Raw genomic sequence first — 18,303 nt, 5'->3', positions numbered from 1 at the left:
TTTTTTTTTTTTGCACAGGGCAGCGGAGGCCTAAAGCGAAAAGGTTTTATAAAACCCAGCTGAAGGCCTAGGACTGGGGCGATGGGGCGCGTGCCCACAGAGAGGGCTCTGAGTGTCACCTCTGGCACCCATGCCATAAGTTCGCCACCACTGGTATAGGGTTTCCTGCCTGAGCAAGGGGTTGGACTAGATGACCTCCAAGGTCCCGTCCACCTCTTTCTGTTATTCTGTTATCTGGATTTTAAGGGCAGCTGGTAAAACGTTTTGTTTATCCTTCATAAAGCATTATTCTAAGTAAAGAAATCGGCATCCTCAATTTCTCAGCTTCTTTTTTGTTGTTGTTGTTCGCTAAAGTAGCTTATTAAGCATTTTTCTCTGGCAGCTCCCTCGGTGTACAGCATAACAATGAAAAATATGGTTTCCAACCTTTTTAAAAGCTCATCTAAATGTAAATGCTGGAGTCAAAGGGGGAAGAAGAGGAAAGTGAGCAGTCTAAATCAGATGACTGTGTTCAGCTATGTATACTCAGCTTTAGCTTTTGCAAGACTGAATGAAAATGCTGGATTTGTTGACGAAATGATTAGGGGACCAGAGGTTACAGGAATTGGGTATAAAAGGATTTGTTGGTGACATGATAGCAGTATTCCAGTATTTGAGGGGCTGCCACAAAGAAGAGGGAATTAACCTATTCTCCAAAGCATTAGAAGGCAAGACAAGAAACGATGGATGGAAACTAATCTAGGAGAGAAGCCTTTGGAATTAAGGAGAAACTTCCTAAGTCGAGGAGTACCCCTAACACATTTTATTAAAAGGCCCACGCTTTCGTGAGGTATAGTTTACCTCATGGGATGCATAGATTTGTCTTTCTGAAATGGGGCTGACAGACTGCTTTTCTGAGGCTTGCGTTTTTGGAAAATTGGGGGTACTTACCAACGTATCCAGGGGTACCACAGGCAGTGGACATGACATCCCCTTTCCCCTCCATTTTGGACAATCCGAAATCACTGATCATGATTTTAGAGTCTTCATCCTGGCTGTAGTATAAGAGGTTTTCAGGCTGTAGGGACAGTAAAAAAAAAACACCACCACAATATGAGAACGAATGACAGAAGAATACAAATTTTGAGTCAAAGGAAGTGTGTTTCTAGTTTGCATCCCATCCAGTTTTTCAGTGTAAAAAACATATTTAAATCTTGGCTTGCCAAGACTACAGCAATGAGTAGGAAGTCATTGGTGTACCTTAATAAGAAACAAAATGGAGTTAATGAGTTAAACACAATTAAAGGAAATGGAGTTAAAGAGGAATGCATCTTGAAGAGATCTGCAAGAGAGACTATCTTAGCAGTTACAACTGATTAAACTAGACTTACTGAAAATAATTTTCAAATACCTTCTAAGGAGGTAAGCTTGCTCCACTCTTTGCCTGGCTACAACAGGAGACCTCACTGACTGTCAGGCTGAGATGACTTCTGTATATAGGCTTCAGCAATAAAATAGCTAATTGAATTCTTCAAGTGCGGGTCTGGAAGTATGTGCCTGCAATTAATCACCTTAGACTCATGGTTTGCACCTGGGTGAGACTAGATAAAGTTCAACGGCATTCATGGGAGTCAGACTTCACTCTCCTGTGCCCACATAGGGATTCTAAACTGAGTCCCCGTTTGACTCCTTCACCTGTCTCAGCTAGCTTTTCTCTTACACTCCTCCTCCAATAAAAAGTCAGGAAGGAAAAGGAATATTGAGGAGAAATATCAGAAGAACAGGTTGGGTCGTGAGTGAGTGAGCCAGACATGACAACGATGAAGTGAAAGGATCATATAGATTGACTCTCAGTATTCACCTACAGTTTGGCTGACTAGCAAAATTTGCAAGCGTCTAAAATACTAAAACCGGGTAATGAAAACAAGCATTTTTGGAGGAAGGTGCCTACCTCTTTTGCTAATATTATTGGAATAAGGCAAAGATTTCTATGCAGTTGCCAAAGGATTATATTAAGTAAGAATCTGCCAATTTCTTGATCCAGGACATACTGTTCTGGATAATACAGATGTCTTTCAAAGCTTTCCATGCCCAGAATACCTCAATCTCTTTGTGGTTTGGCAGATTCACTTCCATACATTGGCTAAACTGCCTCAGTCCTAAATTTTATGGTCCAGAGGAGAGCAGAGAATTCCCGAATTCACCCAGGGCGGTCTGCTTCCAGACTGATGAATTCTACAGATTTCTAAAAATACAGATAGTTCTTATGACTACAATTGAGCCCAAAAGTTCTGTTCTTATGTGAATTTTGCCCCATTTTACGACCTGTCTTGCCACAGCTGTTAAGTGAATCACTCCAGTTGTTAAGCTAGTAACCCGGTTGTTAAGTGAGTCTGTCTTCCCCTTTGATTTTGCTTCTCAGAAGGTCGCCAATTGGGATCACGTGACCCCAGGGCACTGCAACCGTCATAAATATGAGTCAGTTGCCAGGTGTATGAATTTTGATCATGTGACCCTGGGGATGCTGCAATGGCTGTAAGTGTGAAAAACGGTCATAAGTCACTTTTTTCAGTGCCGTTGTAACTTTGATTGGTCACTAAATCAATTGTTGTAAGTCGAGAACTAACTGTAAATGCAAATCTGGTTCCAGCATGATGCAATTAGCTTTCAAAATATGCTCTTTTTGATTCATTAACATCTAATAAACCCTTTTTAAAAAAAAGTATAGGCACTTCTGGAAACTCATCTCTGTTCTGGCAGTTTTCCATCAATCAATTCTCATTTGTGATCAAGGAAGAGAAGGTAATCAGATCCACTGTTACACTGGCCAGGAACTGAGCAGTTTTGCTGATTTGAGAACAATCCTCAAACATATTTGAACGAGAGAGAGAGAGAGAGAGAGAGAGAGAGAGAGAGAGAGAGAGAGAGAGAGAGAGAGGGAAAGAGAGAGAAAGAGAGAAAACGAGTGAGAGAGAGAGAGAGAGAGAGAGAGAGAGAAAATATTTTCAGTAACATTGGAAACAGGTTTGCCAAGATATTTGTACAAATCCTATCATAATTTAATAAGTTCCTTTTACAAACACATGTTCCAGACAGGGGATTCCAGGAAATAGAAATGGACTGGATGACTTAATATCATTGTATTCCTTGGTCCAAAAACCAAGCTGACGTGGGTAGTTATACCACCATTTAAGGCAACAAAACACCGTGTTACGGAAAAGGGGCGGGGCCTTGTTTAATATTCACATGAGATGAGAACATTGAAAAGATTCATATAACTGTTATTTATGTGATTGCAATTATTTTATTTGTGTCTGCGTGTGCATGTGTTGCATTTTTATTAGGTCTGCGCCTGTCCTTGGGGAGAAGTGCTTTGCGATGCAAGGAGAGTGCTCGTGAACACATCTTTTCTCATGGTTAAGTTAAAAATTGTTTGATTTGCTGGCTGTGAAAGCAGCCACATCCCCTCCTAGGCTCCCACACTTTTGTGAAAGTTACTCCGAGCTTTGTGTACCTGTATACCCCTGTATAGCCACAATTTTTGGACAGAGACCACCAGAAGCAGCTTCAAAAGCAACAGTGTGTAAAAGACACGGCTGCTTTAAAGATATCAAAATATCACCACGTTATGAAAAAGATGTTTAGGTTTTGGAAATAGTGCAGAGAAGAGCAGCCAACATAATTTAGGCTAAAACATATGAAGAACGGTTGCTGGAATTGGGTATGTCTAGTTTAATGAAAAAAAAGGACTAGAGGTGACAGGATAGCAGTCTTCCAATATTTGAGGGGCTGCCGCAAAGAAGATGGGCTCAACCTATTTTCCAAAACACCAGAAGACAAGACAAGAAGCAATCAAGGAGAGAAGCAACCTAAAACTATGGAGAAAATTCTTACAGCGAGGACAACTAACCAGTGGAACAACTTGCCTCCAGAAGTTGTGGGTGCTCCAACACTGGAAGTTTTTAAGAAGAGACTAAACAGCCAATTGTCTGGAATGGCATAGGNAATGGTTGCAAGCTTCCTTCACCTTCGCATAAGCACATCTGCCTAATAATAATATTAATCAGTTCTGGAAGTGTTTGGATTGGCTGGGTATTTCTACATCTCTTGCTTACAAAAAGTGCTAACTTTTTTTTTTAAAGAAAACAATTGCTGGAGGAAATGAACCTGCAAGGGGAAAAAAAACCAGCTATTTTTGCTACAATACTGCATTCTATCTTACTCAGAAAAGGGACTGGATGCATTTTGTGGTCCTCCCCCCTGTTCTTTCTGACAGTTTTTACATAATAAGAAAGACAGTAATTTATGCAAGGAGCCATTCTCAGCAATAAACATCCCCGAGTAAAATTGAGATACCGGTAAATGATCAAAGGGATTAAAGACAAATTGTTTGATTTCTGTCTTCAGTGACCAGAGTGAAAATCCAGCTCTGGTCAGCAAAAGGAAATTATAAACACAGTAGAGATTATCTTAGATGCTCCTATTATAGCACGCAGGGTTATTTTTTTTTAAAAAAAAATTACGAATTTCTTTGTCAGCAGTACTTTGGCATGAAGGAAATGTGTTGAAATTGCCTGTCAAAACGAAAGGGCGAATATCCTGCAGGAAGAAAATCAAAAGATATCAAAGGTCCAGTGAGTTTCTACTGAAATATAAATGTTTGGCATCCTTATGCACTTTGGGGGGGAGGCAGGATTGGATCAAATCTGAGAAAGGGAGGGTGGAATGCCAAATTAATGAAATCTCAGCAGTATATGTCAAACAAATGTGAATAACGTCCATCAAATGTGCAATTTTGGTGGAAATACTATCGGAAGGTATTTATATCAGCGGTGGTATTCTGTTTTAAAAAGTCCCCAAATTATGAAATCTTAAAAAGGCAAGACTTTAAAAGGGACTAGCTGACTTTGTCAGCTCAAATCAATAATTCTGGCAAAAGTAAACAACTAGTAAGCCTCTAAATGGAGGCTTAATCTTCTGAATTACAGGTAATTCTCAACTTGTGACCGACCCCTCGCGACCCCATGGACAACGTTCCTCCAGGCCTTCCTGTCCTCTACCATCTTCTGGAGTCCATTTAAGCTCACGCCTACTGCTTCAGTGACTCCATCCAACCACCTCATTCTCTGTCGTCCCCTTCTTCTATTGCCCTCCATCTTTCCCAGCATTAGGCTCTTCTCCAGGGAGTCCTTCCTTCTCATTAGGTGGCCAAAGGACTTGAGTTTCAACTTCAGCATCTGGCCTTATAAAGAGCAGTCAGGGTTGATCTCCTCCAGGACTGACCGGTTTGATCGCCTTGCAGTCCAGGGCACTCGCAGGAGTCTTCTCCAGCACCATAATTCAAAGGCCTCAATTCTTTGGCGCTCAGCCTTTCTTATGGTCCAACTTTCACAGCCATACATTGCAACTGGGAAAACCATGGCCTTGACTATACGCACTTTTGTAACTGGGAAAACCATGGCCTTGACTATACGCACTTTTGTTGGCAGGGTGATGTCTCTGCTTTTTAGTATGCTGTCTAGATATGCCATAAGTTGCAGCGGCACTGAAAAATGGGACCTATGACCGTTTTTCACAGTTACGACCGTGGCACATCCATGATCGCCTGATCAAAATTCAGATGCTTGGCAACTGACTCGTATTTACGATGGTCGTAGAATCTCCTTTTGTGACCTTCTGACAAGGAAGGTGAATGGGGAATCCCGATTCACTTAATAACCGAGTTACTAACTTAACAGCAGTGATTCACTTAACAACTGAGGCAAGGAAGGTCGTAAAATGGGACAAAAGTTAATTAACAACTATCTCACTTAACAACAGAAATTTGAGCTCAATTGTGGTCATAATTTGAGGACTACCTGTAGCTTCTTTTCCTGAAATGGCCTTTATGTTGGAGAATATAAGCTGAATTTTAAAATGATTCCATGCAGCAGTTTAATTTAAAAGGCTAAATACCATTTAATTTTGCAGGAAATGTACCTTAGTTGTACCTTATTTGTCAGTGCCATTTAATATTTATTGACTACATTTAATTTTAAAAAAAATACTCACATTAGTCTACAGTCACCACCATTTAATTGGCCTCTGTGAGGTACAATAAATAGAAAACCTATTAAAGATTAGATTTGCTCTCAATTTTTTACTTTAACGGTCAATTAATTCAAATTGCTTCTTGACCAGTCAGATGCCAAGTTGCACTCAGGAAAACAAATACACACACACACACAGCCAACCACCCAGGATGTTGCAACACAAATCTCAGGATATCACTACACTATATCTCAGGATGTAATCACACAACCCATTACCCAGGTCGTTATAACACAAAAGACTAATGGGCACACAGCCAGTACCTCAACTACTCAGGATGTTACGAAACAGCCAAACAATCCACAAACAATAACTCCCACACAGCCAACCAACCCACCTACAGCAACTAAGCCAGCACTCCACACACCCCCACCAATATTTATAGAGAGACGGCAGCTCTGATCACACTTTGCTCGCACAAGCAGAAAGCCGAAGACCCCAGCCTGAAGATGACGAGTGGGACCTCGTTGAAACGTCGCCAAGATACTCTCAATCTTACACGGGAAAAGACCCGAATACGCCAAGACCTGCATATATATATACTGTATATATATTAACGAATGGATTTCAGAGAGGTTAAGAGTTTTGCTGTCCTAATTTTCAACACAAGGGTTCAAATTTAAGTGTGTTTAGAGCCAGGGAGACGTGCTTTCTCTCCATGAAAAGGAAAGTAAAACTATATGCCTGAGAAAATTAAGTAAATGATGATAATTGGATGGTGTCCCTGGGACTCAGAAGGCCTGTGTGGAGGAAGAAAAAGTGAGAGAAATAATCAAGGATCTTGTTATGGGTATAGAAGTAATGGAAGATCTAGCAGAGGCCATAATCTAAGAAGGCCAGCATCATTTTCAAGTCTTTGTCCCATGTTGCCTGGGTAACAAGCCACAGAAGGATGGAGAAGAGCTGGCAGGCATTGGAAATTAAATGAAACATAAGCCACGTTTCAACCTTTGAATAAAATTATTGACAGCGGAGTCTACAGATCCCTGAAGCGAGTGCAGAGAAGCTTGTTCAAAGAAAATGGACACTGCATGATGACTCCAAGTCTGGGTCTTCATAGCCTTGTCACAAAATCTCCCAAATGCAACAAAACTGCACGTTCAGCCCGTTCCCTTTTCGATCAAGCAGGTTACACTAATAGATCCTCTGAAACTCTAAATCCTCCTCTGGATTTTGCTATGCAACATGATTCAAGGAGTGAGAAACCCTTTCGTCGTTTATTGAAATCGGTTGAGACTCTAGAAAGAGTACAGAGAAGAGCAACAAAGATGATCAAAGGCCTGGAGATTAAAACCTATAAAGAACGGTTGCTAGAATTGGGTATGGCTAAGTTTATTGAAAAGAAGAACTAAGATTGACATGATAGCAGTGTTCCAATATCTCGGGGGATGCCACAAAGAAGAGGGAGTCAAGCTATTCTCCAAAGCACCTGAAGGCAGGATAAGAAGTAACTGATGGAAACTGATCAAGGAGAGAAGCAACCTAGAACTAAGGAGAGACTTCCTGACAGTTAGAACAATTAACCAGTGGAACAACCTGCCTCCAGAAATTGTGAATGCTCCAACAGTAGACGTTTGTAAGAAGAGACTGGACAGCCATTTGTCTGAAATGGTATAGGGCAGTGATGGCGAACCTTTTAGAGACCGAGTGCCCAAACTGCAACCCAAAACCCACTTATGCATCGTCGAGTGCCGGGTGGGTGTGGCCCATCGGGTGGGCGTGGCCCATCAGGTGGGCGTGGCTGCGGTGGTAACGGCAGACTGGGTGGGACTAAAAAGTTCAATCAATCAATTTCAACTTTGCAAGATCTTTTTTTTTTCCCACAAGAAGTTGAAATTGACTAATTGGACCTTTTTTTTTTTTTTTTTTGCACAGGGCAGCGGAGGCCTAAAGCGAAAAGGTTTTATAAAACCCAGCTGAAGGCCTAGGACTGGGGCGATGAGGCGCGTGCCCACAGAGAGGGCTCTGAGTGTCACCTCTGGCACCCATGCCATAGGTTCGCCACCACTGGTATAGGGTTTCCTGCCTGAGCAAGGGGTTGGACTAGATGACCTCAAAGGTGCCGTCCACCTCTTTCCGTTATTCTGTTATCTGGATTTTAAGGGCAGCTGGTAAAACGTTTTGTTTATCCTTCATAAAGCATTATTCTAAGTAAAGAAATTGGCATCCTCAATTTCTCAGCTTCTTTTTTGTTGTTGTTGTTCGCTAAAGTAGCTTATTAAGCATTTTTCTCTGGCAGCTCCCTCGGTGTACAGAATAACAATGAAAAATATGGTTTACAACCTTTTTAAAAGCTCATCTAAATGTAAATGCTGGAGTCAAAAGGGGAAGAAGAGGAAAGTGAGCAGTCTAAATCAGATGACTGTGTTCAGCTATGTATACTCAGCTTTAGCTTCTGGAAGACTGAATGAAAATGCTGGATTTGTTGACGAAATGATTAGGGGGCTGGAGATTACAGGAATTGAGTATAGAAGGATTAGGGGTGACATGATAGCAGTATTCCAGTATTTGAGGGGCTGCCACAAAGAAGAGGGAATTAACCTATTCTCCAAAGCATTAGAAGGCAAGACAAAAAACGATGGATGGAAACTAATCTAAGAGAGAAGCAACCTGGAATTAAGGAGAAACTTCCTAACAGTGAGGACAATTAACCAGTGGAACGGCTTGCCTCCAGAAGTTGTGGGTGCTTCAACATGGGAGGATTTGAAGAAGAGATTGGATAGCCGTTTGTTTGGAATGGTATAGGGGCTCCTGCTTGAGCAGGAGGTTGGACTAGAAGACCTCCAAGGTCCCTTCCAGGTCCATTATTCTATGTTTTAGGGTTACCACTAAACCCAGCCATTCTTATTTCCTAACTAGCTGTACCCGGCCACGCATTGCTGTGGCTCAGTCTGGTAAAAGCGTGTGTTGCTTTTACGTCCAACAGATGGTGCTGTTTTTCAAAAAAGCATGTTTTACCTGTCACAGGTGTGACATCTATACAATATAGGTATATAAAAACACGCGCGTATTCGAATGCAACGTTGTGTCAAAATTTCAAAACAATCAGTGAAGGACTTTCGGAGATTTAAGGTTTTGAACAAATGAACATTTACATTTTTATTTATATAGCTTGGGTTCCTTTATTATACAATGTTTATTAATCCTTCAAAGCAGAAATAAATATCCTAAATTATATAATTCAACACTTGTACAAAGGAGAAGGATGTGCTTTCTGAGCAAACGTATCGAAGTGATGATCCATCCATTTCTTCAAAAACAAGCCACGTTGACAAATCTGGGATTCCTCTAGAATTAATCTCTGGCTTTCAATCAGGGAGACTTTGTGGAAGTGGGTTTTGTGTAACCCTTCGATGGGCAATCTAGAAGCCGCAGCAAATCCTCTGGGGACCTTTGCAGATTTGCTGAGCTGGTGCTTTTGTTAGTAAAGTGTGATTTTTCTAACATCAAAATACAGATCAGACCTAAAAGTTTCCCTCAGGTTGATTTCAATCTTCTGGTGGATTGCATGATCATCTGTGTACATTAACTGTACAGTAGGGGTGATGATTTATTTTGAAGTTTTATTTCCTTTGTGCCTATTTGTATTTTTGTATCAGGTTTATATGTTTGATATGATCAATTGACTTAATATCCTCCTGCTCCTCCTCTTCCTTCTCTTCCTCCTCTTCCTTCTCTTCCTCTTCCTTCTCCTCCTCCTCTTCCTTCTATTCCTCCTCCCCTCCCACTCCTCCTTCTATTCCTCCTCCTCCTCCTCTTCCTTCTCCTCTTCCTATTCTTTCTCTGCCTCTTATTCCTCTTCCTTCTATTCCTCTTGTGATTAACAGCCGTGGCGAGGAAAGTTGTAAAATGGGGCAAAACGCACTTAACCAAGGTTTCACTTACTAACAGAAATGTTGGGCTCCATTGTAGAGGACTTGCCTGTATTTCTACAATGTTTGCCAAGGGGGGGGGCTAGTTTGTGCTTAGTTGGGTTCCTCATTAGCATCAAGATCAGGTCCCAAATTAAGTGGGGATCCCTTTGGGGTGCCCTTCTTTCTTTCTAGATAGGTGATGGCGAACCTTTTAGAGACCGAGTGCCCAAAAACTGGCCCCGCCCGCCCTCCACCTCCCTGCTCTGCCCCCACTCTGCCCCCCATCCCCCACCCCGCCTGCCCACAGGACCACTCACCACCTCCAGGGCCCGCCGCAGATCGCCCAGGCAGCCCAGCAGCGCTATGGCGGCCACGCCCTCTGCCCGCACCCCACAGCATCAACTGCATGATGGGGCATGAGGGCAGAGTCTTGTCTACGCTGCCTGGCTGCCATGTCCTTGGCTGCGCTGCTCCATGTGGGCCACGCTCGAGGGCGACTCTCCTTCAGGGGGGCTGCTGGAGAGGAGGGGTCGCGGGGGGAGGCAAGGCTGGGGCAACGGCACATGTGCCCACAGAGAGGCCTCCGAGTGCCGCCTCTGACACCCATGCCATAGGTTCGCCACCACTGTTCTAGATCATGGTGGAGGTGAACATGTCTTACCTGAAGCGGAGAGCGATGGTGTTTGGGAACATCCGTAGCTTTCTTCAACCTCCCTAAAAATAACTCATGTTTCCTAACCTGCAGCTAGCTGAATGTCCTTCTCAAACATACAAACCAGGAACACCAAGGAAATAATAGAATAATTCTTTTGCACTGCAAGTGTAAGAAGGGAATTGTGTGATATCTAAAAAGGTTTGGTAGCAGGTACATACGTCATTCTCGACTTACAACCACACCTGAACCCAAAATTTCTGTTGCTAAGCAAGTGAGTTTTGCCCAGTGCTTTTTTTGTTAAAAAAAAAAAAAAAAAGGTGCCGGAACTCACACACGTCATACAACCCGCCTTGCCTACCCTACAAAGTTCCATCCAAAAAAGGTGCCAGAACTCCGTTCTGAGCGTTCTATGACAAAAAAAGCCCTGGTTTTGCCCCATTTTACAACCTTTCTTGCCACAGTTGTTAAACGAATCACTGCAGTTGACAAGTTAGTAACGTGGTTGCTAAGTAAATCTGGCTTCCCCATTGAGTTTGCTCGTCAGAAGGTGGCAAAAGGGGATCACGTGATCCCGGGACGCTGCAACCGTCATAAATGTGAGTCAGTGGCCAAGCATTTAAATTTTGATCACGTGACCACGGGGATGCTGCAATGGCTGAAAGTGTGAAAAATGGTCATGTCCCTTTTTCCCGGTATTGTAACTTCGACGGTCACTAAATGAATTGTAGTAAGTTGAGGAGTACCCCTAACGCATTTTATTAAAAGGTCCACACTTTTGTGAGGTATAGTTTACCTCATGGGATGCATAGATTTGTCTTTCTGAAATGGGGCTGACAAACTGCTTTTCTGAGTCTTGCATTTTTGGAAAATTGGGGGCACTTACCAACGTATCCAGGGGTACCACAGGCAGTGGACATGACATCCCCTTTCCCCTCCATTTTGGACAATCCGAAATCACTGATCATGATTTTAGAGTCTTCATCCTGGCTGTAGTATAAGAGATTTTCAGGCTGTAGGGACAGTAAAGAGAAAAAAAACACCACAATATGAGAACAGATGATAGAAGAATACAAATTTTGAGTCAAAGTCAAAGCGTGTTTCTAGTTTGCATCCCATCCAGTTTTTCAGTGTAAAAAACATGTTTAAATCTTGGCTTGCCAAGACTACAGCAATGAGTAGGAAGTCATCGGTGTACCTTAATAAGAAACAAAATGGAGTTAATGAGTTAAACACAATTAAAGGAAATGGAGTTAAAGAGGAATGCATCTTGAAGAGATCTGCAAGAGAGACTATCTTAGCAGTTACAACTGATTAAACTAGACTTACTGAAAATAATTTTTAAATACCTTCTAAGGAGGTAAGCTTGCTCCACTATTTGCCTGGCTACAACAGGAGACCTCACTGACTGTCAGGCTGAGATGACTTCTGTGTATAGGCTTCAGCAATAAAACAGCTAATTGAATTCTTCAAGTGCAGGCCTGGAAGTTTGTGCCTGAAATTAATCACCTTAGACTCATGGTTTGCACCTGGGTGAGACTAGATCAGGGCTTTTCAACCTTTTCACCCATTGTACCACTTTTAGGATATGGCAATATCTGAGTACTACCAATCACCTATCAAGGTGTCAAAAACTTGATGACCAACATCAAGGTAGGTAGTCCTCCACTTACAACAGTTTGCTTAGTGACTGTTCGAAGTTACAATGGCACTGAAAAAAGTGCCCCCCAAGCCACAGCCGAGCAAGACACCTGCCTGCCCGCCCGGCCGCGCTCTTCCTCCTTTCCGAGGTTTTTATTGTTGTGAGCATTTCTGTTGAGGATTGGCAGCGGGGGTGGGGTGGGGGGGTGTTTGGTTTTTATTCCCCCCGTCTGCTGGGTGGTTGCAGCAGGTTTTGGTCACTTCACATGACCCCGGGACACTGTGACCGTCATAAATATGAATCAGTTGCCAAGCATCTGAATGTAAATCACAAGACCCTGGAGAGGCTGCAACATTCCAGCTCATTGGTGCTTCTTCAGGGCTCGGCAGAAGCACCAGGATCAGCGCCGAGCTCCAGCTGGAGCCTGGCGCTGATCCTGGCGCTTCCGCTGAGCCCTGACAGCCCTGCAGTTCCAACCATCTCTCGCTCAGGCTTGTGCGGTGCTGCCACTGTTCAGCTCATTCCCCTCCCCCGCTACCACTTTTCTAGGATGGTCGTGTACCACCTGCTAGGTGCCAATGTACCACAGGTGGTACCCATACCACTGGTTGAAAAGCCTTGGACTAGATAAAGTTCAACGGCATTCATGGGAGTCAGACTTCACTCTCCTGTGCCCACATAGGGATTCTAAACTGAGTCCCTGTTTGACTCCTTCGCCTGGCTCAGCCAGCCTCTCTCTTACACTCCTCCTCCAATAAAAAGTCAGGAAGGAAAAGGAATATTGAGGAGAAATATCAGAAGAACAGGTTGAGTCGTGAGTGAGTGAGCCAGACATGACAATGATGAAGTGAAAGGATTATATAGATTGACTCTCAGTATTCACCTACAGTTTGGCTGACTAGCAAAAGTTGCAAGTGTCTAAAATACTAAAACCGGGTAATGAAAACAAGCATTTTTGGAGGAAGGTGCGTACCTCTTTTGCTAATATTATTGGAACAAGGCAAAGATTTCTACGCAGTTGCCAAAGGATTATATTAAGTAAGAATCTGCCAATTTCTTGATCCAGGACATACTGTTCTGGATAATACAGATGTCTTTCAAAGCTTTCCATGCCCAGAATACCTCAATCTCTTTGTGGTTTGGCAGATTCACTTCCATACATTGGCTAAACTGCCTCAGTCCTAAATTTTATGGTCCAGAGGAGAGCAGAGAATTCCCGAATTCACCCAGGGCGGTCTGCTTCCAGACTGATGAATTCTACAGATCTCTAAAATACAGGTAGTTCTTATGACTACAATTGAGCCCAAAAGTTCTGTTCTTATGTGAATTTTGCCCCATTTTTACGATCTTTCTTGCCATAGCTGTTAAGTGAATCATTGCAGCTGTTAAGCTAGTAACCCAGTTGTTAAATGAGTCTGGCTTCCCCTCTGATTTTGCTTCTCAGAAGGTCGCCAATTGGGATCACGTGACCCCAGGGCACTGCAACCGTCATAAATATGAGTCAGTTGCCAGGTGTCTGAATTTTGATCACGTGACCCTGGGGATGCTGCAATGGTTGTAAGTGTGAAAAACGGTCATAAGTCACTTTTTTCAGTGCCGTTGTAACTTTGATTGGTCACTAAATCAATTGTTGTAAGTCGAGAACTAACTGTAAATGCAAATCCGGTTCCAGCATGATGTAATTAGCTTTCAAAATATGCTCTTTTTAATTCATTAACATCTAATAAACCCTTTTTTAAAAAAAATATAGGCACTTCTGGAAACTCATCTCTGTTATGGCAGTTTTCCATCAATCAATTCTCATTTGTGATCAAGGAAGAGAAGGTAATCAGATCCACTGTTACACTGGCCAGGAACTGAGCAGTTTTGCTGATTTGAGAACAATCCTCAAACATATTTGAATAAGAGAGAAAGAGAGAGAGAGAGAGAGAGAGAGAGAGAGAGAGAGAGAGAGAGAGAGAGAGAGAGAGAGAGAGAGAGAGAGAGAGAGAGAGAGAATATTTTCAGTAACATTGGAAACAGGTTTGCCAAGATATTTGTACAAATCCTATCAGAATTTAATATGTTCCTTTTAAAAACACATGTTCCAGACAGGGGATTCCAGGAAATAGAGAGAAATGGACTGGATGTCTTAATATCACTGTATTCCTTGGTCCAAAAATCAAGCTGACGTGGGTAGTTAAACCACCATTTAAGGCAACAAAACACCGTGTTACGGAAAAGGGGCGGGGCCTTGTTTAATATTCACATGAGATGAGAACATTAAAAATATTCATATAACTGTTATTTATGTGATTGCAATTATTTTATTTGTGTCTGCGTGTGCGTGTGTTGCATTTTTATTAGGTCTGCACCTGTCCTTGGGGAGAAGTGCTTTGTAATGCAAGGAGAGTGCTCGTGAACACATCTTTTCTCATGGTTAAGTTAAAAATTGTTTGATTTGCTGGCTGTGAAAGCAGCCACATCCTCTCCTGGGCTCCCGCACTTTTGTGAAAGTTACTCCGAGCTCTGTGTACCTGTATGCCCCTGTATAGCCACAATTTTTGGACAGAGACCACCAGAAGCAGCTTCAAAAGCAACAGTGTGTAAAAGACATGGCTGCTTTAAAGATATCAAAATATCACCACGTTATGAAAAAGATGCTTAGGTTTTGGAAATAGTGCAGAGAAGAGCAGCCAACATAATTTAGGCTAAAACATATGAAGAACGGTTGCTGGAATTGGGTATGTCTAGTTTAATGAAAAAAAAGGACTAGAGGTGACAGGATAGCAGTCTTCCAATATTTGAGGGGCTGCCGCAAAGAAGACGGGCTCAACCTATTTTCCAAAACACCAGAAGACAAGACAAGAAGCAATCAAGGAGAGAAGCAACCTAAAACTATGGAGAAAATTCTTACAGCGAGGACAACTAACCAGTGGAACAACTTGCCTCCAGAAGTTGTGGGTGCTCCAACACTGGAAGTTTTTAAGAAGAGACTAAACAGCCAATTGTCTGGAATGGCATAGGGCAGGGGTAGTCAACCTTGGCTCTTTTATGACTCGTGGACTTCAATTCCCAGAATTCCTGAGCCAGCTTAGCTGGCTCAGGAATTCTGGGAGTTGAAGTCCACGAGTCATAAAAGAACCAAGGTTGACTACCCCTGGCATAGGGTCTCCTGCTTGAGCAGGAGGTTGGACTAGAAGACCTCCAAGGTCCCTTCCAACTCTGTTATTCTGTTAAATTATGGACCTTCTCCTGTGGGACGCACTGCTGTGGTTCCCCTACTTCTTATAAGTCCAATGAGAAAAGTGATCTATTTGAGTAGATTGTTCTCCTCTGCCCAGCTCACCCTGTCTGTGGAACATCTACAGAATTCTGACATTTATTGGAGTTATTTCCATCGATGTAAATTCCAAGTCACATATAAATTAATCCCCTTCCATAGCTCTTTTTTTTAAAAGGACCTTTCATATTACTCCGTGGCATGTATTGCTATGTATTGCTAATAAGATTAATTTGTTTAAAGAAGTAGTGTCAAGGAATTCCTTCCACTGAAGTGGAACAGGATCAGCAGCTTAACCATGCATTGACAGAATTACTTGAGCCTGTTCTTCTGCATAAAGAATAATTCTTAGAAGCAATTTCCTGCAAATCCTGTTGCTTCAGCAGAAGATTGACTTAGCAAAAGGTGATACTTCTAAACCTTCCTGTTTTGGCTTTATACTTTTACCGGCTGACTTAGCAAAAGCAATGAATGACCAAGCTGACTGGACAAGTAATAATTTATCCACTAATTTATCCGCTATTATCTTTCATCCTCAAAAAACAAAGAAATAAAAGAGAGTTTTTTTAAAAAGTCTTGCTTTCACACCAAGGCTGTCTAAACTTTGATAACTACAGTTGCATGTAAGTTATTATAGGAGGACAAGATGGAGGATGGACAAATGAAAGATTATTATGTTTTCCTAAAAACATAATAATAATATAGTCAAGACTACAAGGCTCTTTACAGTAGCTGGCATCTGTCGCCATAAAGATGCTATTACAAATATTTATTTATTTGATTTACGCAGAGTTCTACAACTTTCTTCACCTAAGTTGAATGAGAATTTTGAGACTTGTGCTCCCAATTTCTAGTGGTTGTTTTCTAGATTGGAAAAAACTCATGTCACATCTGTCTTGTTTGGGTGTGTGCCTTTGAGTCAGTGTTGATTTCCTGGCAACTGCCTGGACTAATCCCTACAAGATTTCAGAAATGGTTTGCCATTGCTTGCTTCCTTGGGCTGAGACAGTCCGAGATCATCCAGCTGGTTCTGTGACTAAGATGGGACTAGAACTCACAATCTCCCGGTTAGCAATAAAGGAGAATAATTGTGGCTCAGGGTTGAAATGAGGGGTCCTTGGTGCTCTCTGAGCTGGGTGTTTTTCTTGCAGATGTTTCATTATCCAACTAGGTAACATCATCAGTGCCAGAAGGGAGTGGGGTTTGTGAGGAGGAGGAGGAGGAGGAGGAGGAGAAGGAGAAGGAGAAGGAGAAGGAGAAGGAGAAGGAGAAGAAGGAGAAGGAGAAGGAGAAGGAGAAGGAGGAGATGATGATGATGGTCCTTGGTGTCTCTGAGCTTGGTGATTTTCTTGCAGACGTTTCATTACTCAATTAGCACTGATGATGTTACCTAGTTGGGTAATTAAATGTTTGCAAGCAAACAACCAAGCTCAGGGAACACCAAGGCCCTTCTGAGATATATCCATGGTGCTATTAAATTTTAAATACCTTGAGATCTCTGTGAACAATGCCCATCCGGTGAAGATAGTAGACAGCGTCCAAGACTTGTCGTATCAGAGTACTTGCATCCTTTTCAGTATAAAATCCTTTCTCCACGATGCGGTCAAATAGCTCACCTCCAGACACTCTGAAAAACATCACCAGATACAGCAAGATTTTAACAGACCTCATCATTAGATGACCAATTAGAAGAAGAAGAAAAAAAAACCCCAAAGCAGTCCGATTGAAAGGAATCAAATCTCTGTATCTTTCTCATTTTGGATGCATGCAATGGAATTGCAACACGCCAAGGAGAAAATTCGTCTTTCATTTAAAGCCTGATCTCATTTATTTTTGCATGTTTGCTTCAAATAGCTTTCAAGTGGGTAAGAAGGGCAGTTCCTGGGGGGCCCTGTGCTTTGTATCCCAAAGTTAGTTATGTTTCTTAGAAAGGTCAAATTGCCTGTTGCTTTTGCTAATTAGAATCTGAAATCCATGTAAAATATCAAGGTCCCTTTCTTGGGGGGGGGGGGAAATCAGAAAATAACAGGAACATCTTTTTAAAATGTTCCAATCCAATTCCGAAATGTGAAGGGTGTTTTTAATGAAATGTCTCTTCTGAACCTTACCATAATTCTTGTAACTACTGAATCAGTGGAATCCCTTCATGAATTCCTCTAAGAACACCCAGAGTAAAGTGTGACAAATCTATATAAATAAAAATGTAAATGTTCGTTTGTTCAAAATCTTAAATCTCCGAAAGTTCTTCACCGATTGTTTTGAAATTTTGACACAACGTTGCATTCGAATACGCACGTGTTTCTATATACCTACTATTATATAGATCTCACACCTGTGACAGGTAAAACATGCTTTTTTTAAAAAAAACAACAGCGCTTTTGTTCCATTGCTTCTCACATGGACAATTATATGTTGCGTGTTCTAGAGTCGGCAAACCAGACAATCTCTATATCTGCACAGACAATGGAACAACAAAAAATATTGTATACCCACAAGCACTGTGAAATTAAACATATTACAAACGTGCGCTTTCTCTTTTCTTTCTTTTCCATTTAACCAGACTGAGCCACAGCAACACGTGGCCGGGTACAGCTAGTCTAAAATAAATTTCAGGAAGTCAATAAGATTCAATTCAATTCAATTTATTTGATTTATATACCGCCCTTCTCCCTTGCGGGACTCAGGGCGGTGAACAGGCACATTAATAAAACAGCGATACCATAATATTTAAAAATATTAAAAACTAATTAAATTATTTGTCCTGTCCTAAAACCCACTATAATAATATAAAATTATACCCAATTTAAAATTTTAGAATTTCAGA

At 41.8% G+C, this 18,303-nt stretch overlaps 1 protein-coding gene across 1 annotated transcript in view; it reads right to left on the bottom strand.

The window, feature by feature from the left end:
• The window catches only part of LOC107293321 (calcium/calmodulin-dependent protein kinase type 1D), a 35,913-nt gene extending 18,763 nt beyond the window's left edge, over positions 1–17,150 (bottom strand). Inside the window, exons 1-2 of the mRNA XM_015822470.1 lie at positions 16,968–17,150; positions 931–1,057 (exon numbers count right to left, since the gene is read on the bottom strand). Of these exons, the coding sequence (XP_015677956.1) occupies positions 931–1,057; positions 16,968–17,150 (310 nt within the window). The remainder of the gene's footprint in view (positions 1–930; positions 1,058–16,967) is intronic.
• Between the last annotated feature and the right edge of the window lie 1,153 nt (positions 17,151–18,303).

This window comes from Protobothrops mucrosquamatus, unplaced genomic scaffold (assembly GCF_001527695.2).
Source record: "Protobothrops mucrosquamatus isolate PMUCROS unplaced genomic scaffold, P.Mucros_1.0 scaffold1583, whole genome shotgun sequence".
In the NCBI taxonomy this organism is placed as follows: domain Eukaryota; kingdom Metazoa; phylum Chordata; class Lepidosauria; order Squamata; family Viperidae; genus Protobothrops; species Protobothrops mucrosquamatus.
The sequence above is the reverse complement of the archived record's forward strand: the minus strand, read 5'-3'. Positions and strand labels throughout refer to the sequence as shown.